This window comes from Cyprinus carpio, chromosome B24, assembly GCF_018340385.1.
Source record: "Cyprinus carpio isolate SPL01 chromosome B24, ASM1834038v1, whole genome shotgun sequence".
NCBI classification, from domain to species: domain Eukaryota; kingdom Metazoa; phylum Chordata; class Actinopteri; order Cypriniformes; family Cyprinidae; genus Cyprinus; species Cyprinus carpio.
Genome location: NC_056620.1, coordinates 16470361 through 16497338, shown reverse-complemented (window position 1 = coordinate 16497338; position 26978 = coordinate 16470361). Strand labels below are relative to the sequence as shown.

Here is a 26978-nt window from a genome sequence, read left to right as displayed (position 1 = left end):
GAAAGTATTAGAATAATAATAAGAATGTATTATATTTATCAAAAGTGCCAGAAAATTTAAAATAGGCCTAAATGTTGTTCTATTGAACTTTCTATTCATCAAAAAATCCTGAAAAAAATGTATCATGGTTTCCACAAAAATATTAAGCAGCACAACTGTTTTCAATCATTTATAATAATAAGAAACATTTCTTGAAATCATTTTAATATGCAGCGAATTAGCATATTTGAATGATTTCTCAAAGATCATGTGAAACTGAAGACTTTAATGGCTGCTAATATATCAGCTTTGAACAGAAAACAGAAAGCTATTAAAAATGGTAACAATATTTCACAATATTACTGTTTTTACTAGCCTAATTATGGATCGAATAAATGCAGCTTTGGTGGGCATAAGAGACTTCTGGTTTAAAAGGGATAGATGACCTAAAAGTGATTATCTGTGATCATTTTCTCAAACTCATGTTGTTCCAGACCTGTATGGCTTTCTTTTTCTATGAAGTATTTGGAAATATAAAATTTTTTGTCCATAAAATGCAATATTTTCATTGGATGGACAGCTGAAACATCCATCAAAATATCTTCCGTTTTTCAGCAAAAGAAAGCCATAGAAGTGTGCCAATTCTAGTGTTGCCAAGTAAAACTTTTTCCTGAACACTCATTGGTCAAATAAACAGATAGTCCGGCCCCAAACTCACGCCATCGCTTGAGTCAGTGTTGCTGTAGTCACAATGTTCAAACATACAGAGCAAATTTTTTAAATAGACAGATAGTTTGGCCTTATAGTTGTGTCATGGATTTGAGTCAGTTATTGTGGTTGTATATGTATTTGAGCGATTGGATAGATCAGGTTTTAAGACCTAAATGTTGCAGATTTTTTCAAAAGGGTTGAAGATTTCCATCTGAAACAAATCGAGCCTTCTCTCTACGTGTAGTCATCAAGGTTCATGAAGGGCAATGCAGACATCTGTAACGGTTTAACACCAAACCCAACACATGTGCAATCTAATGTGGTAAAATATTTCACTTATTAAACCCATTCAACGCCACTTTCACCTCCAATTACGAGTGTATCAAGGCTTAACGACTGAATTACAGCCCTTGGTCAGAGTAGTTACCTTAAAACTCAAGAGAAAAAAATATTAGCACTGGAATCAAAAATAGGGCCCTATGATTTCAGCAATGCAGAAAATGCGAACAATATTGTGGAATCCAGTCATAAAAATGGAATTTACAGTAAAACAAGGAATGTCATGGAATTCGGATGGATAAATCAAAAGTAGGCCAGTACAATTAAATCAGAATGTAATATGGACTAGTGTCTGTGAATATTAAGCCATGAATAGTAAATATACTATTTAAATATGTCTAAAAAATTATAAAAAAATATAAAAAAATTATATTCATTAAATATGTCTAAAAAATTATAAAAAAATATAAAAAAAAGTATATTCATACTTGGCGGTGTCACAGCAACCGTCGAAATAAACGTTCAGTTAAATTGTGACAAATATATTTGTTTGCTCCGGGGTGTGTGTTCACTGTATGGTGTGTTGTTCACGTGCTTTGTGTGTGGCACTTTGGATGGGTTATAAGAGCACGAATTCTGAATTTACTTTTTTACTTGGCTGTATGTCACGTCACTTTTAATGTAAAAATAGCATTGCTACTAATAAAAGCCTAATTTATTTTTTAAGGAACATTTACCAGAAAAAAAAAATACCAGAATTTATTTAGCAGAAAAATGTAAATACACAACACAAATAATAATAAATACATATTTATAAAATCAAGAGTTGCCTCTCTCAGCAAAATGCCGTCAAAATAAAAGTCCCACCTCGAACACATCAGCCAAGCAGAAAAACTTATCGGCCGATGCCGATATTTGAAAAATGGTCGACCACTACTTGATAGTTCAAAAAACGCATTATATTTCACATAATTTATATTATTACAATACCTTCCTCCCCAGCCTGGCACAAACGGCTCAATTAGTTCTGGGTTTGATGAAGGCCCACCTTCCGAAAAACTAACTGCATTGTGATTGGTTAGCTGTCCCAGTGCGTTGTGATTGGCGAACAGCTTAGACAGTGTTTCAGTACTGCCATGCCCCTTGCTAAAGCAGCAAGTTCTGTCTGTGCCGGTATAGTTAAGGATGGCGTCAATATTGCCATATCAGTTAGAGTGGATTCAGACCCCGAGAATATTGAACAAGAGTATCGATCAGAACCTTTGCACGCACGGATATTGCAAGACATATTGGTAACGTTATTGTTGTTGTTGCTTTTTGGCTAAATCACGTTTTAGATACGATGTCAACAACCGCTTAAAAATAAGCATTTACCATGTACAGATAAGTGCAACGGTAATATGTATTATGTTTATTGTTCTTTAATTTCAACATTATAACATGAATTGCAGTGAAACTGTTATACAGTTTAATTTATTTATACCATAGTCTCATAATTGAAGTGTAAATTCTGCAGATTACATCATTGTCCAGTACTGTTGGACACAACCAAGCATTCAAACCATGACCTCGCCCCTCCCCACCCCCCAACCATTCAAATTTCCATAAGCGGGAATAATTTTAATGATATTCTAATGTGCCGCTTTGTGACATCACAAACCCGGAAAACAACGCTGTAGTCCAAACGAGCCATTCATTGTTCTTGAAAAGGGATTTTTTAAAAACGAAATATCTCCCTTTGGAGTGGACTTTGAGATTTGTAACTTTGTAGATCTTTTTTATGCCCAAACATAACAGAAATTAGTCACTAGTACACACTGACTAAAATTCAAAAAGTGAAAAAGCTTAATAGGATCTCTATTACAATTAAAATAGAAAAAAACGGAACGCAGAAAAATTTTAATGGAAAAAAACAGAATTTGGAAAAAAATATAAAGTTTGGGTAAAAATAAAATGGGGCCCTAAAAAAACATGAAGTGTTTGGAAATGGAAAAAGAAACAACGTCCGAGTTACATCCTCAAAACCAGGACATGCTTTCAGCTGCTGTAAAGAAGCAAATTATGTTATTTTGGGAACGCATTATTTACAGTATTATGAAACACCCGGTGTCTCCCTTCCTATTTACTTAGCACATTTTTCTCTAATCGGGACAGGCAGCAGGTTTGGAGGAAATGAGCTTACACCTTTCGCTTAGCGATGGGGGTTAAAGGTCAACGTGAGCCGGATGTGGTTGCAGAGCGGTCAGCGGGCAGAACAGGCACTCTTTGAAGCAGCTGTGTTCTCGAATGAGGGCTTGGTTACAAATGCAGCATTAAGTTACACAGTCATACAGCAAAAAATATATGCACTCAATTCCCTGTATAAGAAATGTCCTCCAAGAGCAGGAACAGATTTAGCTTCACTGAAGCTGTGGAGCAAGTCAGCAAGGTGTGAAATTGTTTACTACCTTTCATAAGGCAATAAGTGGCTTCTACGCTAATAAATGGTTCAAATTTGAACGTTTATTAAGTGTCTGTGAGTCTCAGTCTATGAATAAAATCAAGCAATTTAAGCTTGGACTGGAATGAAATATAACAGTTAGAGCTTGTCCATACGTCTCCCTCAACATCGATGGCTCCAGTAATGCTACATCGGACTGATGCTGCAAGATTATCTCGTAGGCATCAGATGACATTCTTCCAACAGAGACAACAACTACAACGAAAAAAATGACAATCCATGCGTAACATGTGGGAAACTGGAAGTGTACAGGCATGTACAGAACTTATGTAACTCTAGTCTTGGTATCATATCGTTAAGGTTATTAGGAGGTAGAGCATGTGAAACATATGCTAACAAGATTTCCAAGTCTCTTGTGCGACTGTAATTTGTACAAGCTTGTGAAATACTATATGTTTGTTTAGACAAAGAAAAACAACTTTGTCTGACTAGTCCTCTCAATTAGATCTTAACATCTGCTTTGAGTGGGGAGGCGGTCACAGGGTCAACGGACAACAGTGATTGGATGAAAGTGGAGGATAAGCAGTTTGGAGGTCAGTCGGATGACATAATCCCACAAGGCTAACAGCAGTCAAAGGAGATTTGCAGTAATAGATCTCCTTTATCACGCTTCATGAAGATGCAAGTGCAAGTTTGCTTTCTTAGACGGTGTCTAATCTCATGAAACCTGTCAAGAAAGAGTCTTGTTTAGATTTAATCCCAAAAATCACACAAAATGTATATTTTGCATGAAGAAAACGAAGCCTGCATTGTGCCCTAAGCACATTTTCCCCTATAAAATAAATCAATATTGTAACGTATCAGGATGTTGTAAGGCATATTTTAGTTCATTAACTTAAATTGGATCATAAGAAAGTAAGATTTACAAGGAAAAGAAAAAAAAAACATTGGTGTGATGCCGTAATGCTGTTCAATATTCATTTTTCTATGGAATACTGGGAGTGGGGGAAAACCAGGACTCATGGTATTTGCTCCCACAGAGATTAAAGAGACGGAGAGAGGAAATGATGTCAGCTACAGCATCTGTTAATAACTTTTAAAGGTAAACAAACCATACATTCCCTACTAAATCTTCACAAAATTAACCAAAAGGTAGCAAAGACGAATACAAAATTAAAACTGCAGGTAAAGCAGTGAGATGCAGTCTGTCTGGCACAGCTTACGAATAATTTATGGCATTTAGCAAATGTCACGATCTCCCCGTGTCCTAGCACAGGTGACTAGCAGTGACACAACCTCAGCACCGCTATCTTGCACCGCACGCGGCGCCTCGACCCCACAGCACAGCCCCTGTCAGCTCTCATCAGAGCCCCTCACATACCTCACAACATTCAATCACTTCCTCTCTCTTCTGCATTTGCCATACAGAAACACTGATTAAATACTCAAAACATCCAGCTTCTTTAGACTTCCGTATAAAACATTTATATATATTCCCCGTATTATAATATATATTAAAATTTAATTAATTCCACTAATGGCAAAACTGAATTTAGCAGCCATTAATCCAGTCATCAGTGTCACATGATCCTTCCGAAATCATTCTAATTTGCTGATTAGGTGCTCAAGAAACATTATTATTATCAATACTAAAACAGTTGCTGCTTAATATTTTTGTGAAATTCCTAACACATTGTTTCCAGGATTCTTTGATGAATCTCTTCAAAAGAACAGCATTTATTTAAAATAGAAACCTGTTGTGACATTAAAAGTCTTCATTTACTTTTGATCAATTCGTCCTTGGTGAATAAAAGTATTACATTTCATTAAAAAAAAAAAATTGTAACAATCCCTAACTTCTGAACTTCTGTATACACACACACACAAAAAAAAGTATTTATATAGTTTTTATTTATTTATACTTATACTAACACACACACACACACATTTTTGTAAAGAAAACTTGGTTCTTTGGAGAAAGTTCTTGACTTTTGCAATGAAACATTCCTAAGTTACATAAATCTGTTAATATTAAAGTCGAGGGTGCAAAATGATATCAACACACCAAACATAATAAAACATCTTCACATACAGATACAGTCATTTGTGCTGACATTCTCAACAGGCAAGTCCTCAAATCAGGGTCAGATAAGGGTTCTTTTCTTCCACAGCCAGCATGACCCCTGTTTAACAACTTAACCTTTTCACTTACTAACAGTGTTATCCTAAGGGTGAAATGAGATCCATTCATCCTTTATTTGGCATGAACGAGACTAATACTGAGTTTGAAGAATCAGTATCCATTAAGAGTCTGCCAGCATAGCATAGACAGAAGACCACTGAGAGAAACTCTCGACAATCTGGGGATGATTTCCAAGCCATGTTACTCAAAATCAACGCGAACAAGCCTCACGTGCATGTAAAAGATGCATAGCATAAATAAAACGAGGTTTGACTTATAAATGGAGGCAGCGAAACACACAATACGTTTGTTACATTGTATACCAACTTTACAAACACAATATTGTCCTTAAGGGCATTATAGGTCAGCAAACAGACGTTTGGTAATTTCCAGGCCTTTCATCCTCTGCCAACTCACTGAGATAATCACCTCTCCATGAGCACAGTGCTAAACAGCACCACAAGCTAAGCTGGAATGGCAAGGGAGCATCTTATTTCTACAAAGGCAAACACAAACACAAGCAGAGGTTCAGAGGAATCATACAGTGCTGCAGAAAGAAGGAACCGAGCCAGAATATTCCCTCCACCACAATCATAAAGTGAGGCAAAACGTTTAAATGCAAAACGAGCTGATTAAGGCTAACGAAGCTTGAAGGGCGGCTAAAAATACCCGTGTCCACTTGCAGAAGGAGCAGCCTGTGATCATCTTTAAGTGAAGTTTGGCTGAAATTACGTTTGGCTCTGAATAGAACGCAAAGGAGGTGTTTGCCATTTTAACATTCAAAATAACACACACTGCCATTCTAGAGCCATTTACAACTACAAAAACAGAAAAATCGAATTAAAAATAGCTTCCATAAATGAAGGACTGGTTTACATGCTCTACTTACTAGTGTGACTTTTGTGCAAACCATGAACTAAAGACGTAACGTTTTTGACATACCTGTTAAGTAAATTTTGTTTTATCGAAATACCATCCCATAAGCAGCTGTTGCTATGGCTACCTCCTTAGGCAAACATGACTAATTTTCACGAATGTCTGTTTTGTTAATTTACCAGCTGAAAATGTTCATTTAAAACAGCTTGGTCTGCTATTCTAAAATAATTTCAAGCTGGTTTTCAGCTGGTCTCACAGCTAGACAGCTTTAAAAATCCCTCTAAAACCAGCATCTAAATTAGGCTGGTTTAAGATGTTTTAAGCAGGTTTGTAATCTAACTCTTTTGGTTACTGATACACTAACTCTTGACATGTAAAAGACAGTTTAGAACCCACAATGCTTTCTGTAAGACAGATTTAACACTAAACAAAGAATATCGCTGATTTATCTGCCCAATAAACCCACTGACTGTCATTTTTTAGATATAAAATGATGCTGTTTTTCACTTCACTGGTTGGTGCACGTCTGCTGTCTGCTAGAACTTTGAGGAAGGGTTTACAAATGCACGAGCACTTATCACCTTAAATGGTTTAGATCTACACACAGAAGACAATCGCACATGCCACACACACACACACACACACACACACACACACACACACACACACACACACACACACACACACACAAACACATATTACAAAGGACCACCAGGCGCTAGAATTAAACGGGAAAAAGGAGTATTAGCAAACAGTTCACTCAATTCCGTTTGCTTATATCAGATGCCAAGATTCTCAACATGATACACGATGCAAATATTACATGCCTGTGTTTCTGGCCAACACCAAATCACACAGTGCTGCATTAAAAGCTGTAATAAAATTACCAGCTTTGAGCCACTAATAACTGGTTTGCCCAATACTGATACCATTAAGTTTTTTCCCCTAACTAACACAATTTATTGGCAGACCCAATGTTAAACATCCAATAACCAATGAAGATCCAAGTACTGGTAAATACGTATCTCAAACTAGTATTAATGAATAAATATGCATGAATATTATATGCATTATTACACAAATTTATATATATTTATTTATTTATTTATTTATTTTTTGTAAATTGTGTTTTTATTGTTGTAGTCCTATAATTGAAAAGTTGGGGGGAAATCCTATATATTTGATTTAAAAAATCTGGTTAGAAAATAGAAATGGAAACAATTAAATCAAAACTATAATTAGAAAAGTTTGGGATTATTTGGCATCTAAACATAAAAATATAGGCTACTGTATAAGTCATAAGAAAAATAATATGAATGTAGCATCAGACAAAATTAAACTTTGTTGCTGCCATGACAAGACCTTAGTTATAATTCATATTTTCAGACATCCATCATTTGATATTTCTATATTCATAATTCCATATTAAAAGCCTAAATTCTATTAATATCTAATAATTTTATTGTAAATTAATTTATGCAGCATTAGACTGCATCTTTTTGTGGTATAAATGCAGCTTCAGATGCAGCTTTTGCAGTGTAAAGATGGCATATGTGGCGATGCGATTGTGAGGAACTACTTGTTTACCTAACTGCTGGTGTACTGAAGACATCACACTGGCAGAAATAACAACACAGTCACAGAAATTCAAAAATATCTACGGGTACATGAAGATTCCACGGCGGTATTTGACCGTTGGTCTCTAGGGACACGCATTTTCAAAATCCTAAAGGGAAAAAATCAATTCTGAAGTCTTTGAATGGTTTCCTCAAGGTCAAATAGATACATTGTAACAAAGAAAATGCGGCGGGAGTTACAGCAAAAGAACGACCGAACGCCTTTATGAACACAACCTCAGCGCTGCTGCGGGGATAATAATTGGCTCCAACATCTGGTGCTGGTTGTGTTGGTATGGTGGTGGGTTTTGGGGTGGGAGGAGGAGGAGGAGAGGAGGGGGCCGTTAACGTATCATCCGCAACAACCGTATTGTCGAACGAAATAAGTCATTTAAAATGTCAATCATACCTTCGGATAGCTCCAGCTCTAGCTCAGCCAATCTGGCCCGCACTTCCAATGGAAGGGGCAGCGCATCACGGTCCGCCATTGTCCGTTCAAGGGGGTAAAAATCACTCTCGTCCTCTTTCTTCGACTCTTTCAGCGCTGCTGCCGTTTCTCCGCGTCGCAGCGGTGCATAAGGAGGGCTGCGGGAGACGCGTGTCCAAGTGTTCGGTGCTCGGAGATTTTCTGTCCCTCTTAACGAAGCCCCGCCATATCTGAAGGACTCCGCCGTAAGAGTCAGCAGTGTAAGATGTGGACTGTCAGTGCGGTGAAGCTCGCCTATCGGAGCGGTGTGTGTGTGTGTGTGTGTGTTCGTCTCTCCAGCCCCTCTCCCTCTCTTTCTCTCTGTCACTCTCTCATGACGCAAGGCGACTGTGATTTTTACAGCCGCGGGGGGGCGACAGACCGACTCTGTTTATGTTTCAATAAATAATCACTTCATAATAACAATACCTGTTCAGGTTACATTTATATTTGTTTAAATAAATAAACATGAACGATATGATAAATAAAAAGAATCAGCTTGAATTTAAATTGATCAAGTGACAGTACATTTGAAAAAAATGTCTTAATATTAAGGCAACTGTTCTTAACACAGATAATAAGAAGAAATGTTTCTTGAGCACCAAATCAGCATATTAGAATGAGTTCTGAAGGATCATGTGACACTAAAGAATAGAATAATGGCTGCTGAAAATTCAGCTTCGTCATCACAGAAATAAATTACATTTTAAATATATTCAAATAAAAATGGGTGTTTTGAGTTGTATTTTTTATTTTAAAATATTTAATTTTTTTAAATATATTTAAAAGTTTATATTTAATATTTATTTCACTGTATTTCTGGTCAAATAAATGTGTTCTTGGTCATAAGAGACTTCAAAAAAATAATAAATAAATAAATAAATATATAATAATAATAATAATATTTAAAAATCTTACCAACCCCAAACTTTTGAACAGTAGTGTATATAGCAATAATTATTCTGTATTCAACATATATATATATGTCCTAATATTTGAGATCTGTATTTTTTTAAATACAGTTTTAAGGAATATATGGAATCTTGAAATACAGTTTTAAGGATTAAAAAAATTATAGTGTGAAATCATGTCAAATGAAGAAGAAATATGTAAGAAATCTGCACAATTTTTAGGTAACCAATCAGACAATTTATGACATCAATAATGAGACTCTGCAAAAATGGTCAGATGCTCTTGCTTCATTTGAAGCACAAGATGCTGGATTATGTAATCAAGTTTTATACAAACTAGCGGAGTTCATTAAGCTCGAGTGAGGTTTTCAAATAAAGCAAGGTGACAACCAAACACTAAAAGATGCATGTGCATTTTCTATATAATATTTTGCTATTTATCTCAAATTGTTTTGCTAATAATATTACTTGTAATAGAATATTATCTATATACTGATAGTTTTGTATTATTGTAAGTGGTTGTGAGTTCAGACTGATAATGAAATACACAATCAAATACCTGGAGATCTTTTATTCTACTGGTCCTGAAGACTTAAACACAATATCTCCATTACTGCTTATTTTATGCCACCTTGTGGTCATACTGGTGGTGACCACAAGATCATGCCAACATTGAGAATAAAAACCAAGTCTACTTAAACACACAAGTTCCTCATTAACATTTATTTATTTTTTTCCATACATTTTCTCATAACCAATTTTAGGGTACCATTTTAACATTTTCCAATTATTTACATCTGTACAGAGAAAGCACACACATCCGAGTGTATACATGTACTACAGTTTAGACTACAAGCATTTACACAGAGGAGAACAAAACAAAACGAGAATCCCATCTCAATCCCAAAAGTATTGTGCTACACAAATGTAGTGATGAAGGCTTCGTGACGCCTCAACCACATCATCCTTTTTTCTCCACTTTGGGAATTGAAAGAAAACAACAAACAAAAAACCTCCAAACTGTCATCTAAAAAGTTAAGGCAGAGACATTTTTTTCAAGTTTAAATAAAATTCAAGTTTTCAAACACTGTTAATTTATGTGATGTTTATTTTTTTTGTTTGTTTCTTTTTTTGAACATCTTAAAGGTTCATGTAAAGAAACCTTCATTACTTTATCCATGGTATGCTTCATTTATTGATGGAAAAATGATCAGTTGCATTCAGAAAGTCAGAAAAATCAACAAAAACTTTTTTTTTTTTTTTGATTAACCGAGGAAAAAAAAAATACTCACAGGGAAAATACAAGAGAATATAAACAACATACGCCATGACGAACATCTCAAAGCATTCTGCACGTACTCCACGCTGCAGGAAGACATCAAAACAAAAAAAAAACGGACTGTCTCGCTCGGCCCAAGACGATTTCAAACTCCAACGAGAACCAATGAACTTAACTAATGAACAGCATGACCGAGAGTGACACTGAAACGCAAAGTCTGCATAAAGGAGAAACCCCACAAAACAGCGCTGGTCCATGTGTGCTGAAGGCTCAGATCTTTTTGCTCTTGATGTATACGTCACTATACAAAATGTACAGAATCCCACTCGTATAGTTGTGGTGATATGAAAGTGAATCGGTGAAGGTCATACGATAGACGTTGGTGCATGTCAGTGTCTTTCCCTTCATTTCTATAGATAAAAGCACCAAAGTAACCATGTGACGAACCATAGCACCACACTGGGATAGCAAACGAAGCTAAGAAGCAAATAATATAGCCATCTATCATTGAGATCACAGCAGACTAGGCACATGAACACTTCACCCCTCGCAACCTGAGGACTTTGCAGTGTGAAGATCTTTCAGAATCGAATGAAGAGGCATCAGAGCGGATTCTTCCCAAACTATCGGCGAGTAGGGAAAAACAGAAAAGAAATGATACAGCAAACCAATGTGTGCCATTAAAAAGTTAAAAAGAAAAGAAGAAAACGTAAAAGAAAGCATGCACACAAGAACAGGTATACATACACCTGCTACAATATCACATCAGTACACTTTGATAGAGGATAAGCATGTAAAAAAATAATTCAGAGCTCAAAAAAAACTGAACAAAAACAAAAACGTCACTCCAGTGCTGGAACATCCAAACATAAAAACGGAACAAAACAGATTTACACGAAAGTCTCACTCATGCAGTTGTAAAGGCTGGGGCCGTCGAGATTCAGAATCGCCTCGGCACCAAGACACTCAAAAGTTAGCAAAATTATATACATATCAGTTTAAAAAAAGGAAAGAAAACACACAAAAATAAAGTGTTTCAGGATCAGCACTATTCAAAAATCAGTATTTCCTCCCAACAGCACTACTTGAAGTTTTAACCCCAAAATAAAGGTGAGCTCTGACAAATGTTTTTAAATAGTTAATCTCCAACTGATGCTGGTTCATTAATCCCATTTTCCTTGGAAAACAACTAAAGATCTTGTAAATCGAAAAACAAAACGACAGAAAGGACAACAAAAATATTCAGAGAACCCTTATGCACAAGTGCTTTTGTCTGTAGGCCCTGATTCCAGTGACAAGCTGTCTGTCTGTGTGTGCACTCACAGAGACCGTGAGATAAGAGGGACTTTTTTTGTTTGTTTGTTTGTTTTTTGAGCAGCCCTGACAAAGTTTTCGTTCCCGTTCAGTCCTGAAAGCAAAGCCGAGGCCCTCAGGATTGGTGGAAGGAAGCTGTCGTGCCACCGCTCGCTCGTTCTCCGCTGCTCTGTGGAGGTTTCACTGTCTCTCTGGGACAAGTGGTCGCTGCAGATTTGGCAGGTGCGGGCGCTGATTCTCTGCATCTGCGTTCTGCCGAGTCAGAAGTCTTGATGTCTTCAGTGGTGGAGCTGAGAGGCCGGGGATCTGCTGATGGCTGCTGTGTTGGTGCCTCCCTTATCCTCTGACAGATCTCTGCATAGCTTGGCTTCCGGGGCTCCTGGTTAAACACAAAAAAATTAATAAAATCAAATCAAATCAAATCATTCAATTTAGGTTATCATTTACACATTACTGCATTGTGAAATGTAAATCATAATGTCGTTCTTTGTAACCAAAATGTTGCATAACAAGAGGCTTTAAACCATCTGCGTACATTAAAGAACATGAACAGGATCTTTTATCTAGAAGTCTCTTTTGCTCAGCAAGGGTGCATTTATTTAATAAAAAAAATGAAGTAATATTTTAAAATGTTCTGTTTTAAAATATAATTTATTCCTGTGATGGCAAAGCTGAATAGTCATCAGCCATTACCTCCAGTCCTCAGTGTAATAATATATACTGATTATATGCTCAAGAAAAGTGTATTATTATTATCATCATCAATGTTGAAAACAGTTGTGCTGCCTTATATTTTTGTGGAAACTGTGATACATTTTTCCAGAATTTTGATTAATAGAAATTTCAAAAGAACATTATTTATTTGAAAAAGAAATATTTAGAAATAATAGATATTTATAAATGTTTTACTTTCACCTTTGATCAATTTAATGTGTCTTGGCCGAATAAAAATATTCACTTCTTTTAAAAAAACAAATAATAATAATAATAATAATAATAATAATAATAATAATAATAATAATAACGAGAAAACTAAACCTTGCGATTTTTTAATTTTGGAGTTCATTCAACTCGGCATGAGTAAAGAATTCAGAGGAAAAAATAATTTAAATTTTCTGTCTTATGGTTGAAAAGTTATTAGCATAAACATGAGTGCAACTTTGGACAAGTGGTGGCGCTAGAGAGTTTGAGTTAGAGGTATGGTGACTTTGATATGGTAATTTGGTATGGTGACTTTTTTCGCTGTCCTCTATCAGTGTACCAAATTTCACAACTTTCCCGCAAGTGGTTCTATGGGTTGCCATAGACTTGCGGCTGAAGAAGAAAAAGAAGAAAACACGCGAACGGTTACAATAGGTGCCTAAGCACCTTAGGTGCTTGGCCCCTAATAATAATAATCATAATAATAATAATAATAATAATAATAATAATAATAATAATATTACTGACCCTGGACTTTTCAACTTTAGTATATATCAGCTGTTAAAGAGTTTGAGCCAGTCACAAAGTGCTGAAGGAGCTGACGCAATAGAGCGCAATAGTTCCATATGATATATGACATATGTTTCTGTACAACCCACAGAGCAGGTGAGGTTTTTTCCCAACGTCATTTTTTTACATTTGTTTAACTGCTGAAAACCTGGTTAAAAAACAAAAAACACAAACAAAACACAAAACTACACTAGCCACCATCAGAGCTTGTTTTTACCACAGAAATTTAAATCATGGTAAAACAGCTCAGTAGTATTCACAAACTGTACCACTTGGTCTCCTAACACTCAACTACATATATAATTATATAAACCTGAATATTCTGCTATAAAAATTAAATATACTCTAATTGTTTTTTGGTTTTTACACAATTTTTGATTCAATAAATTACTAAAAGGTTTGATTCCCACATGGCGAGGCTACCTGGACACTTACCGATATTGGATTGCTCAGTGGTGCGGTTTTAGCAGCGGGGGTCTCAGAGCATTTCTCTGCAGGGGTCTGCATCTCTTTAGGTTTTTCTACAGTTGTCGGTCTGTAACACAAGAAAAACAAGCAGTCCATATAATTACAATGTGTCATTTTCTACAGTTTTCCAGCATTTCATATTTCCCGCAGAAGTGCACATATAATATTAGTCAAAAGTTAAGTGATTTCACATGATTATTTTGTACTGTACCTTTAAGACTCTATGTAAAAGTTATTTATGATTAGCTGTCCTCATTCTATGTGAAAGAAGTAAACACTACCTCTACCAAATTGCTGAATATTACCAAATAAGTGTTGACAAGTAAAATTGGGTGTTTATCTAAGTGAAATCTTGAAACACTTTCAAAGTGCTGAAAGCTGCAATTTATTTTGGAATGCTACAAATGAAAATATCCCCACAACCTTACGGAACCCTGAGAAATCACACCGCTCACTGCGACAGCGGTAAAATTACTTCAGAAAAATAATAATAATTAAGGTTTTCTCAAGATTTAAGCCTGTAACATCCACATTAGCCAGTGAACTATTTAGTTTTCTAACAGTACGCTATTTAAAAGAACATATGGCTGAAATGCCATAAAAGTTAATTAACATCTGAAATCACTTCCAACACTTTTAAGTGAAAACCATTTTGTCACATGTATTGATTAGTTACTTAGAATAAGAAAACCCACTTTGTAACGGCTGGAGAGGGTGAGTGTTGGTAGTCCACTGGGGTCTGAGCAGCAGGAGCAGCCTGCACAGATTCTTTAGGGGTCCCTGAGATCACACGGCTGGTGACCACATCCTTATTTAGAGGCTGTGGAGAGACAAAGGGGCCTCTGTGAAATTCCTACAGCAAGGACAGCATGAACAAACATAACAGCTGGACAGCAGGAACACACACACACACACACACACACACACACACACACACACACACACACACAATTAGTCACTCTACAACACTCAAAACACCCAAGGACTTGTCATGGTTATGACTGACAGCAAGGTCTACTGTGAACATGGTATAATATTTAAAAACCAAGAGCATTTGGTAAATTCTCTATAATTCAGAAATATAAGCCTGAAATGTTTTTCCTCTTCCTTTTTTAAACTGCAGCACTCAAACACAAAAGACACTCATGAAAGACTGAATGAAAGTCAACCTTGTCTTTAACTGCTCCGGTGACAATGTCAGACAGTCGGTTGTCAAGGCTGCTTTCAGTTTTTACTTCAGGTTTTAGATTTCCTGCGGCTCCAGGCAGAGGAGGGAAGCTGGACAGACCCAGCTCAAAGCTGGGGGAGGGAGTGCGCTCCTGAACAGGAGGGGGCGACGGTGTTGCTGCTCTCTGTTAAACACCGGTTGAGAAAAAGAGTTGAAATGTGTACAACAAACTGAGCCCACATTGGCACATTTATTTTTAACTAATTTTTGCCTATTCCTCAATATGCTACATTAGTACACGGCACTACAGAAAAACTATTCTTATTGGTCAAGCGAAGGCAACTGATATTTTTCTTTTTTACATGGATGTGCTAGTTATGTTTTTTGTATCACTCTGGGTTCTTTTCACTGTCATAAAAAAGTAACAAATCAATTTTTCATGTGCATTTTTTTACTTGGCTGTGCAATAAACAAGATAATGTACATTCAGACCCTTCAGGCTTGACTGCATATTATATTTTACTTCAAGTACACAGAGTTTCCTATCATAACAAAAGTAAAACTCAAAACATTTGTCTATGCAGTGTTAGCTGAAACAAAGCAAATGACATACTGGAAACTTGTTGTCATCTCTTCTTTTCCTGTATCCATAGCCCCCTTTCAAAAGAAACAAAAAACAGTCAAACAAAAAACATGGAAAAAATTACCACCATTCCTTAAGGAAACAGAGCTCTATGAGCTTTTTTGTATATGGGAATACGAAAACATGTATGAAATTAATAAACAGCTGGTGCAGATGTGCAGCATTACCTTCCACGGCCAGCGTTCAGAGAGTAATCGGCTCCATTCACTTCCATTCGTCCGCTTCCAACCTGGTCCCGGCGCGGATAGCACGGACCGCTGGGTAGTCGAGGTCGGCTACCCAGGAGATGAGCCTGTGGGGGACGCGTCCCATTGGGAACTCTCTCCGAAGGGAAAGTAGAGAAAGCAGCAGGGTTTTCCAGCAGAGTGGTTCCACGTTCTGTTGTGAGTCGAATGTGTGTTTTGTTGTGGTTCCTGTTTGAATGAAAGAACGGATACACAGCTGTTTTCTATTTTAATACATTTTGAAATGTAATTAATTCCTGTGATGCAAAGCTGAATTTTCAGCATCATTATTGCAATCTTCAGTGTCACATGATCCCTTAGAAATAAGGTGACCAGACGTCTCATTTTTCAGCTCTATTTTTAGTGTCCCGACTTATTTTGAAAAAAATCATGTTTTGTCCCATATTTTTAAATTTCTTTATGACTGGGTGATAAGAGCGAGTAGTGGAAGTGTTCGGTCACGCAAGAACAGCCTTATCAAAGGTAACTAAGCTTGTCATAGAACAAAATTATCATCCAATCACAATTCGTTATCGATTAACATGCAGTTCTGTGATCAGTTCTCCTTGTGCCTTAATTGTCAAATACACACACAGCTGTCAAAATGCCCATCGTGTGGAGTAGCTTACGTAAATACAGTCGGTTATGGCTTAAGTGAACGTCAACAGGTGGGTGAAAACCGGATGCAAGTATATTACGTTCATTCGGTCTTAAAGGGACAGCAGCCTAATTAAATACCTGTCTGTTGCTCAATACCAATGTTAATCAAACAAAAAAAAAAAAATTAAATAAATGTATACATGTTAAACCTACTGTATTAGAAAAACTAGTTTATTTAATATTTAATTTGTGTCTATTGCATTTGTCTTATGATTTGTAATTTGCTTCTTTATTTTTATATAAAAAATAACTTAATTTGCAAAAGCAGATAACTCATCAAAATCATCAAATCATGTTTTTTCATTATGCATTACAATTAATCTTAATCAAGGTTATTTTAAATAGGTTAAAAAAATACAGCTAACTAACACCATAAAAACATGATAACAATAAAAACATGATTTTTGAAGATTGAAAAAAAACGAGTTATCCGTTTTTGCAAATAAACCCTACAGATATATAGAATTTAGATATGAAATAAAATTTCTCATATCGTGTTCATATATTTTTGTAAACAAGTGAAAGCAATGCAATATCACTAAACCATGACACTTTAAAAAAAAATTAATTAATAGAAGTTTCAAGAGAACATTTATTTCAGGGCTGGGCAACTTCGGTCCTGGAGGGCCACTGTCCTGCAGAGTTTAGCACCAACCCTAATCAAACACACCAGAACCAGCTAATGAATGGCTTTAAGATCACTAGAAAGCTTCATACAGGTGTTTAATTAAGGTTAGAGCTAAACTCTGCAGGACATTGGCCCTCCAGGACCGAAGTTGCCCAGCCCTGATTTATTTGAAATAGAAATCTTATCAAATTAAAAAATTCTTTACTGTCACTATTGGACAATTTAAAACATCCATGCTGAAAAAGTATTAATTTCTTTTTTTAAACTGGTAGTGTAAATGTATATCAGATGTTTTCACTGTAACAAAAGTACCTGTTTCGAGGTACATATTGTCGCACAGTTAATGGAGATGTTGCTGATTTAAACGTTGGAGAACCAGCAAAGCCATTAATGAACGCAGGGCTGGGAAATGGAGTAACCTGTTGGTAGACAACACCTAATTAGTACCTCCCCAGACGCCACTCAGATATTCCTCAGAGCCAAACAGGACACATGGGACTTACCAGAGCTGGATCCAGGTAGCTCTGTGTAGCTGACCAGCCCTGAGGCGTCACCAGTCTGTAAAGAGGAAACTGTTGCTGTGCTCCATACACAGGTGGGATGTAGTAAGGGGTGTAACGCTGTTGGACATTTGAGGACACATCCACTGGCCGATACCCATTCTTTGGCACAAAGGTATTGACGGCAATGGCCTTAGCCTTTATTCTAGCCTAGAGTACATTCGTAGATGGACAAAAGAACTTTATTTGAAAGTGCGACAAAGGAGAAACCTTGAGTCACTAAAAATAGCACAAAATATCCTTCAGTGATGTCACATATGCTGCATTGCACTCTACCTTTATCGGCTTCCCTTGAAAAGTTTTCACCTCTTCTCTGAGATACTGATATGCCTGAAAGAGTGATGTATGCCAACATTTAGTAACAGGAAGAGAGCTTATTAAAAATCCTGAGGCGGTAATCTGAGATGATCTATTTAGGGGAAATAAAGGAGACGCTTACCAGCTGAGCATCTGCCTCAGTTTCAAAGGTGATGAACCAGTTGTCATTGTAGGCAAACTCACAATTGATGAATTTGGGCAAGTTATCGCTCTTAAATAGCGCTTCAACTTCCTGTAAAAATGAAAGCCAAATGTCATACAGCACAAACATAAAGCTCAGAGCATTAAAGATGTTATTGAATAAGAGTGATGCATGATGCATACCTCCAGAGGAGTGGCCTCGGGAACCTCTCTGAGAATTACGATGCAGCGGTTCTGATTGGGCCGCACTTTCTCTCCACATTTGTCCACTTGAACAAGAGGCAGTGCTGGTGAGTCAAAATGCATCATTAAATGTCAGACCCATCTGCTGTGTGTAACCAAACCCATTTTGAGAGTCTAAACCATAAAAGTGCAAAGGTGATGATTTTAGACTCACTTTTCAAGATGTCTGCAATGAGATCCACATCAGTGGTGAGTTTCTTGATTTGATCAAGGTTTGCCAAAGTCACTATTGGCACATACTGGTCACTGTCCATTTGTGAGATGAGGTACATGTCATTGGCTAGATTCTCCCTGGAAAAGGATTAGAGTCAGGTCACCATCAATCCTACATCGACTCGACATCCTCAAGCTTTTAAGAACATTCACTACAGTTCAAAAGTTTGGGTCAGTATGATTTTTAATTAAATAGATTTAAATTAATTATTTCCTTCAGCAAGAATGCATTAAATTGATCAAAAGTGTAGTGTACATCCAAACCTACATTTGCCATAAAACTAAGATTCTTGTAAGCATATCCCAATGCTCTTAGTTAGCATTTGCATATGTATAACTTCTCAATGAAATATCACAGAACAGTCTGAAATTCACTGTTCTTGATTTGTTATGTTTTTTTTTTAAAAAAGTGAACTTCAGGTAAGTGCACCCAACAGGACCAGTTACAAATCAGTAAGCTGACTCTATGTGATCAGTTGTGAAGATGCTAGTAATTACCTAGAGAGGCAGAACTCCAGTGTTGCCTTCAACTGTTCCCGAAGGTCTTCGAGCTGTCTGGAGGAGTCGGAATCATCCACCCCTGCACAAAAAAATTTAAAAAATGATCCATTATTTAACAATGCTATAGTAATTAATCCTTAATGATTGATTGTGCCGACTTGTGTCATAGTAAAAATGCATAACTAAACAACTGTAATAAGAGTAGGTTGACAACAATGAACAAAAGAGCCAAAAGATATTACCTTTCATACTGGTGTTCTGGTTTGACACAATGCCCTTCTCACTGGCTGAGCTTCCCATGTACACTGATTCTGGCTGTGCTGCAAAGGGCAGCTCTACAGATGTAGATACCTGCTGTTCCTCATTCCAGTTCCCTTTGTCTTCACTGTTGTTATAACCTAGCATGGAAAAAAACAAATCAGAACCTCTTTAGACTGATAAGGACTGTATACACCAATTTTACTTGGACACAGTCATTTTTGGAGGTGTACCTCCTGAGATGCAGTTTGATGGGTCATCGGCCGCTTCTACCCATGACTGCTGAGAATCTGGGCAGGTTGGAGCAGAGGCCTCCGGTTTAGGCATGTAATTGGCCCATGCCTTTGCATTGGGATTGAGGTCTGAGATCTTGGAGGATTCCTTTAAAAACCAAAAAACATGGGTTATCAATTGGGTACGAGCTGAATCAACGCCTTTACAGTCACGCAACTAAACCATAGTCAGTGGTCATTTAATATGGATCTACTGGACTACATAAAATACAAAATCCAAGTAGCATCTGCAAGCAAATGATGCCAGAGTCAGTTTTAGACTAAAACTAATAATTTTTCATGATGGCAACCTCACTTAGTAATAAAATATTTTAAAAAATATATAATTTTTTATATATATTTTTATTTTTTAAATGTCATTTGGTTTGATATTTTTGTTATCCAATGCAATGACATTCATACACTTTTAACAGTGGCTAAAGTGTCCAAATAATTTTAAGGGCTACTGTATAACCAAGCTTAAAGCTGGCTAGAGAAGTACTCACAAGTTCACTATAAGCATTCTGCCAGTCCCATACACAAGATCCTTCAGTGGCTAACAGGTTATAAGGATAGGGTGCTATGAAACCCATAGAGGTCTTGAAATCAGATTCAGCATCCCGTTCAACATTTGGCATTGTAAGGCTTGCCTCAGAGACAGTGTTGTCCCATGTTGATACCAACGCACATGCCTCTATTTGGTTATCAGAAAACAGGACATGTGGTTCTTTGGCCCACACCGGAAGGCAGTTACTAGAGTCCACCTCATCACTCAACTCTGATTTCCCAAGAAGGTCTGACACCATATTCAGCATGCCTTGCTCTCCCTCCATTTCATCCGAGCCCTGAGGGTTTTCCACCTGCACAGGAACCGTGAATTGATCTTTATTGAGAAAATATATCTCGTAAGATGGCAAGGTGGCGTAAACATCAACCTGGTCAGGCTCTACTGGTAACGGAATCGCTGTATTTACATAAGTAGCTTTATCACTCATATCACCAACAATGACTTTAAAGTCAGACTGATCCAAGTCAAGAACTCCAAGACTGCTTGTTATAAGTTGGGAAACATGAGGCATGGTAGTTGTAAAGCACTCAACGGAAGCATAATCACTACCATGGCCTTGTATGGCACATGACTGCGCATCTCCAGTTTCAAGTGATAGTCTTGCAGTACTCACGAGAGGAATTCCGCAGTCAACAACATCTCTGATTTCCCCCATGTCATAAGGGTCTCCATGCTCCTGAATGGATGTAACTGAAGATCTCTGAGTGTCACTGGCTGGATGCTCTGAAGAAGAGTCCAGATACTGGCAAGTGCTTTCCCTTGTGCAGTTTATTGACAATGAAGAGCAATCAAATGTCTCCAAAACTTCAGGTTGGCATGGTGGTTGAGAAAGTGTTTGTACATCACTGCTAGCAGAACAAACAGCTTTCAAACAATCATTGTTGTTATTCCCATCATTTAGGCAATTAAGCAGCTCTAAAGTTGGTACAAGTCCCTGCGGTTCAAGTTCTGACAATTTGGTTTCACCATCATCTGCACACAAACAAATCTCAGCCAGTACCTTCTGTTCATCCTCACTGAAGCATTTGCTGGCAATATGCATCTTTTCATCATGCTGTAAACAAGTCTCTCCTATTTCATTGTCCATGACTTGCTCTTGTGCTTCTGCCGGCAGTTCGCTTCCCAATCCCAACTGTATTAAATAACTCACTGCAACGCTTTCTGGATGTCCTTTATTACAGACATCATTGCGTGATGCATTTACAAACCAAGTGGCATTGCTCTGGAAGAGATCTTCCTCAACAGGACAATCAGAACTGGGTATAGGTACATAGTTTGTGTGAACGTCATCAGAAACAGAAGAACTTGAAGAACTTACATTGTGATAATCAGCTTCTTCGGATTTACCAGTGACTTCCATCAGATGCTCAAAGTTCACAAAAGCATTTGCAGGAAGCTGACATGGACTTATGTCACATGGTTCAGCATTTGGAAAATTTGCATTGGGTTCTACATTCTGTTCCCCGTTTGGACTGTCCCAAGATTCTGGCAAAATCTTTGTCTGGTCAGTGGAAAAAACAGAGCAAGGGTAAATGAGTGTATTTAAAGCCAAGTTCAATTTGTCTTCTTTTGCATTACAAGTGAAATCTAAACAAATATCTTCTGCATGATGTGTGTTTTTAAAGCTATGTTGAGTTTGTGTTATTTTGAACATGTCAGAATCATTTGTCTGCCCTTCACTTTTCAATTTACTGCACTGGCAAGGATTCAGAATGACCTCCTCCTGTGTTGCTATTTGCCTTGGTTCAACTCCAACTCTACAACCCGAAGGTGATTTTGACAGGTTGTCTTCTTTATCAGAAGTCAGTGGGGTTTCAGAGCAAAACTTTAAATTTTCAATGCCTTCAGAGGCATCTTTACAATAAAACCCTTGGTTCTCTGTCTCAGCTAACTTTACTGATGCAGATGTGCTGACAGCTGAGAAAGCTTGAGGCATTTTTTGGAGAACTTTCTCAGTCAGGGTTTTCTTGGAAACACATTGATCTGATTCCACGATAGCTACGTTAAGGTTTGGAGACATATCTGCTGTGTTTTTAAGAGAAGAAATGAAGGAATCAATATTATCTGACACAACAGGTTTCTTCTCCACCTTTATGTTCATTGATTCTCTTTTATCATCATTTCTGCATTGGTTTTCCAGTTCTAATTCATCCGGAGGAACACTCAGATCTTGCTGAGGGGGTCTCAACATAGATTCTTCAAAAACAGTGTTATGCATGTTGAGCTCAGAACCACTCTCCAGATCTGTGGCCTTGTAACCAGAGCTACTATAAAGATCATGGTTGTTAAGTAGGTCAGCAGGTTCCCCCTGTGGCAATGCGGTATCTGTACTTGACTTCAACACAGACATCTGTCCATTTTGCGCCAGCAGATCGGGGGAGGGTTGATCAATGGCGTCCTCTACAGCAGTAGAGGGAGAAAGTGTGTTCTCTGTATCTGTACAAAGAGTGGAAACGTCATTTTCAGATAAAGGCTTTTCATTTTCTTGAGCATGAAATGGTTTTAGAAGATCTGAGAGGGCATGTTCTTCATTTGGAAGTGCTAAATTTACAGGTAGACTTGAAGACCATGTACCTGAGGGACCTTTTTCTGTTTGTTGTGTTGCTGTAATTTCATGTGAAGGCTCTGAACCCGATATTATGCGGTCTTTCAGGAGTGATGAATTATCAAACAAAGCCTTTTCAGAGACAGCTGGAGCATTTGCGTACCTGACTGCGTCAGCTTCTGTCACAGGCTGGTGCCCACACTCGCTCCCGAGATCCTCTAAATCAATCAAGCAGATGCTGTAGAAACTCAGCATGTTGGCATGCTGTGGAGCGAACACAGGTTTTGATACATCCCACAGGGTCTTAACTTGTTCCTCTTTTGCAATAACGGAGAAACCAGAGTGTTGATCCTTTAAAATGCATGATGGACTAACGCCCAGGGTATTTCGTCCAAAGGTGGTGTTCTCACTCTTGCCATCTCTAGTTAATTCTGTGGAATTCTGTTGACCATCACAAAACCATCTTGCTCTCATTCTGGCATTTTCAGCTATTCTCCGTTTCACAGAATCCAATGTTTCAGGTTCCTTAATTTTGCAATTGTCTCTGCCTTCTCTCCCCATTTCACTGGCATTTCCTTTCTGGACCGCAGCCTCGTGGATAGGTGGATCGCCGACAGGTGGGTCCCAAAATGCCAATCCTTCCTGTACACTGTTACCACCCTCTTTAATGAGGTTGAGACCTGCTGACAAGTTTGTGGAGGAAGCATTACAACTGGTATCTAAAGCAGCGTTCACGTTCCCATTGTCAGAAGGCTTCTCTCCGGCCAGATCGGCAACAGACCAAGCATAGTCTCTGACGTCTTTCGCTGTGGAGCCCTGGGGAATGGCTGCCTGAAGAAGACTTGTTCTCTCGCTGACCAGGTTAGGGTTCAGTTCTTTGCTGAAACAACAGCCCATATTTTAATTTGTGAAAGGACACCAATGCAAACCAGTGAACAAAAACTAGCTCCTCTCACAAGCTCCTCGGAGAGGGAAAGAGAGAAAGAGGCGCACGCTATGGCTGCTTACCCCCCTCCCCAGACCCAAAATAGCAAGTTTAAAATTATACAGCAGACTCACATGGGCCCATCACTCAAACGCAAACTCTCTCCAATGATTGGTGCTTCAATGGACGCTGCTCTTGCATTGTATGAATGGGATCAGCAACTTGGCAAAGTCCCAAAACACAAGGGTGGTTCACACAACCGCCTGTTAAGCCCTTTCACAACGCCCAAAGCTGGGCGGGGTGTCTCAGTTGTTTCGCTAGTAGATTTTTATTCCTTATTCACAATTATTTAACATACTTCAAAAGACTAACCGGCGATATGTAGGTTATACTTTACCAAAAGGGGAATCTCTTTCTCCTTTGCTTCCTGTGACTGCTGCACCTGTGGCTCCACGATAGTTTTTCCTTCCTGGTCTGAAGTCATGAGCTGTCCAGGTTCTAGCTCCGAACGCAGAGCTCTCCAGACCACCAGGGAACTGTGGATGATGAAACAATGGAAATAAATCAATTACAAACATTTACCAAATCAATTCAAATGACAACATATACAAGGCAACCTATAAATGGGGAGCATCGCAAATAATATGTTATAAGATTCAACAATATTGACAGCACAACATATATTAAAACAACACCAATTATCAACTGATTATACTTATACTTACACTATTGTTCAAAGGTTTAAGGGATTTGTAAAATAAATAATACTTTTATTCAGTATTTGACAGTAAAGCTGTTTTCCATCTCGAATAGATACTGAACTTTTTATTCAATTTAAAAATTAATTACAATTTCCACAAAAACATTAAGCAGCACAACTGTTTTCAACTTTGATAATAATGTGAAATGTTCTTGAGGACCAAATCAGCATATTAAAATGATTTCTGAAGGATCATGTGACACTGAAGAAAGACTGGAGTAATGGCTGCTTAAAATTCAGCATTGCTATCACAAATATATAAACTACAACTATTTTGAATTTTAAAAATTTCACAATATTACCGATTTTACTGTATTTACTATTTATTAAACAAAAGCATCCTTGGTGAGCATAAGAGATTATTTTTTAAAACAAATAAGTCTTAATGACCCCAAACATTTGAACAGTAGTGTTTATACATACACATATATACACACACACACACACACACATATATATATATATATATATATATATATATATATATATATATATATATATATATATATATATATATATATATATATGTATATGTATATGTATATGTGTATGTGTGTGTGTGTGTGTGTGTGTGTGTTATTTACAACTGTATATATTATATATAATATTATATGTCATTTAAAAAAAAAAAAAAAAAAAAACTTGAAACAACTCCATTATAATTTTTAAATCAAAAACTTCTCGTTTTATGCTTACAGTTTTGACAATAGGTACAAATTCTTAAACCTGAGGTTTTTTCCCCCCAGTCTGTACAGTAGAGCTGACTGGTCAATATAACTACTGGGGAAAGCATCTCTGAATGAACTGACCTCATCAAAACCTACAAACACTTAACATGCTGAAAAAGGAACTGTCTGTTACTGAAAACTTTTTGAAATACCAGATATCTCAAATTGATTACGGTCTTTAACAGACTGCAAGATTGCATTCATGAGTAACCCATTCTTTAAAACACTTGTATAGTCATTTAAACAGAATCTGAGCAAAAGGCATTTATACTGTAATCAAAACAACTGTTATATAGGCACATGTGTGTAAACAAACATCAATAATGCATATACATCCCAAATAAGATCATTCTACCTAGTGCTTTAACAAAATATTTAATGCACTTTAAAATTGAGTTAATTACGCATCTAGGGGAAGATAATATAAGCATTTAACACCTACTTGATCGTGTTAACATAAAAAAACATACATTTAATCTGTCAAATGCGAATGCTGACTCAAGACAGTCCTTTCAAATGACACATGGTGGATGTTTACATCATAACAGTACGTAAACATGACAGCACCGCAATGCATAACCACTTAAAATTACCAATATTTAAATGCCGGTGTTATAAAACGGCATGTAAAAAAAAAAACATATGCAAACTAAATGATTATTGAAAATTACATAAATGTTTTGGAGATGTCAAATCAACTCAATCCATATGTCAAAGCAAATGAATGCTGCAGGCCAAACCTACAAACAGACAGCTGCTAGCTGAACCAGCCAAACTATCCTGCTCTGTTAACTGCGCACAAACATATCAAAACAAACTTTAAAATCTTTAAAATTCAAAACATAAAAAGTGTCAAACATCTATCAAGCTGCGTATTTAACAGAAAAACAATAAGAGTGTCTGTGTTAGCCTACATGCTAAAGACTGGCATAAGTAATACAGCTAGCCTGTACAGTTAGCTCAAGCTGCTAACTTCAAATGGCAAATGAACACTTCAGGTATTCATTATTGGATCAAATTACTGTCTGAAACTATACAGGGATGAAAAGCATGGTTATATATGCGCGATAATCGCGCGTATGAGTTTCCACTCACCTGTTTCTGCTCTCTGCGCACGGGAGACTGTTCGCGGCCCGAGCGTCTGACTTCCACGGACAAAACTTAGAAAACAAATCCACAAATCCGTGCAGGAAACTTTCAAACCACCACAAAACCGTCAACAGCCTCCAAATACCACCAGCTCCTCGATATCAGGCCTGATAGTGAACTTTAAAGGTCTGTTTGGTGATGTTTAAGTGACTGGCTAACGTTTGTTGTCGAGAAGGTAACAACACGAGAGTGAATGCGTGTTATTCTTCAAAACGGCTTAAGTCTCAGTGCGAATAACGCGACTAACTATAACTGTAACGTTACGTGCTAGTTAAACTGCGATATGATAAGGAACGGAGCCACACGCCTCTTCCCTCCCCGTGTATTTGTGTCCGGAGTTGAGCTTCACTCTCTCGGCCAAACCGCACCACGAACTCCCGCCCAGAGCCGCTTTATTGACTAGCCCGCCCACTCTCCACTGCGGCCCTTTCAATAACTCAACGGCTGTCTCTTCTATCCGCG

General features: G+C 37.4%; 2 protein-coding genes across 4 annotated transcripts in view; both read right to left on the bottom strand.

Moving 5' to 3' along the window:
- Window positions 1–8867, bottom strand: part of LOC109049148 (disco-interacting protein 2 homolog C-like) — a 98058-nt gene extending 89191 nt beyond the window's left edge. The window contains 1 exon segment of the mRNA XM_042751562.1: window positions 8493–8867. Within this exon segment, the coding sequence (XP_042607496.1) occupies window positions 8493–8571 (79 nt within the window). The 5' untranslated portion in view covers window positions 8572–8867.
- Window positions 8868–10164: 1297 nt separating this feature from the next.
- On the bottom strand, window positions 10165–26917 carry LOC109049150 (la-related protein 4B-like). 3 transcript variants are annotated; one of them, XM_042751603.1, is made up of 17 exons: window positions 26463–26917; window positions 24277–24415; window positions 19803–19950; window positions 19554–19709; window positions 19309–19390; window positions 18752–18888; window positions 18538–18641; window positions 18335–18445; window positions 18172–18225; window positions 17839–18045; window positions 17648–17754; window positions 15990–16236; window positions 15794–15838; window positions 15182–15364; window positions 14708–14832; window positions 13980–14079; window positions 10165–12432 (listed from the first exon to the last, which is right to left on the bottom strand). In XM_042751603.1, the coding sequence occupies exons 2-17, from the start codon at window positions 24361–24363 to the stop codon at window positions 12169–12171; spliced, it is 2157 nt and encodes a 718-aa protein (XP_042607537.1). In that variant the 5' UTR covers window positions 24364–24415; window positions 26463–26917; the 3' UTR covers window positions 10165–12168. The 3 variants fall into 3 exon arrangements, with proteins under 3 accessions (XP_042607537.1, XP_042607536.1, XP_042607535.1); XM_042751602.1 differs by lacking the exons at window positions 24277–24415; window positions 26463–26917 and adding exons at window positions 20348–20701; window positions 21023–22013; XM_042751601.1 differs by lacking the exons at window positions 24277–24415; window positions 26463–26917 and adding an exon at window positions 20348–22013.
- Window positions 26918–26978: the final 61 nt, after the last annotated feature.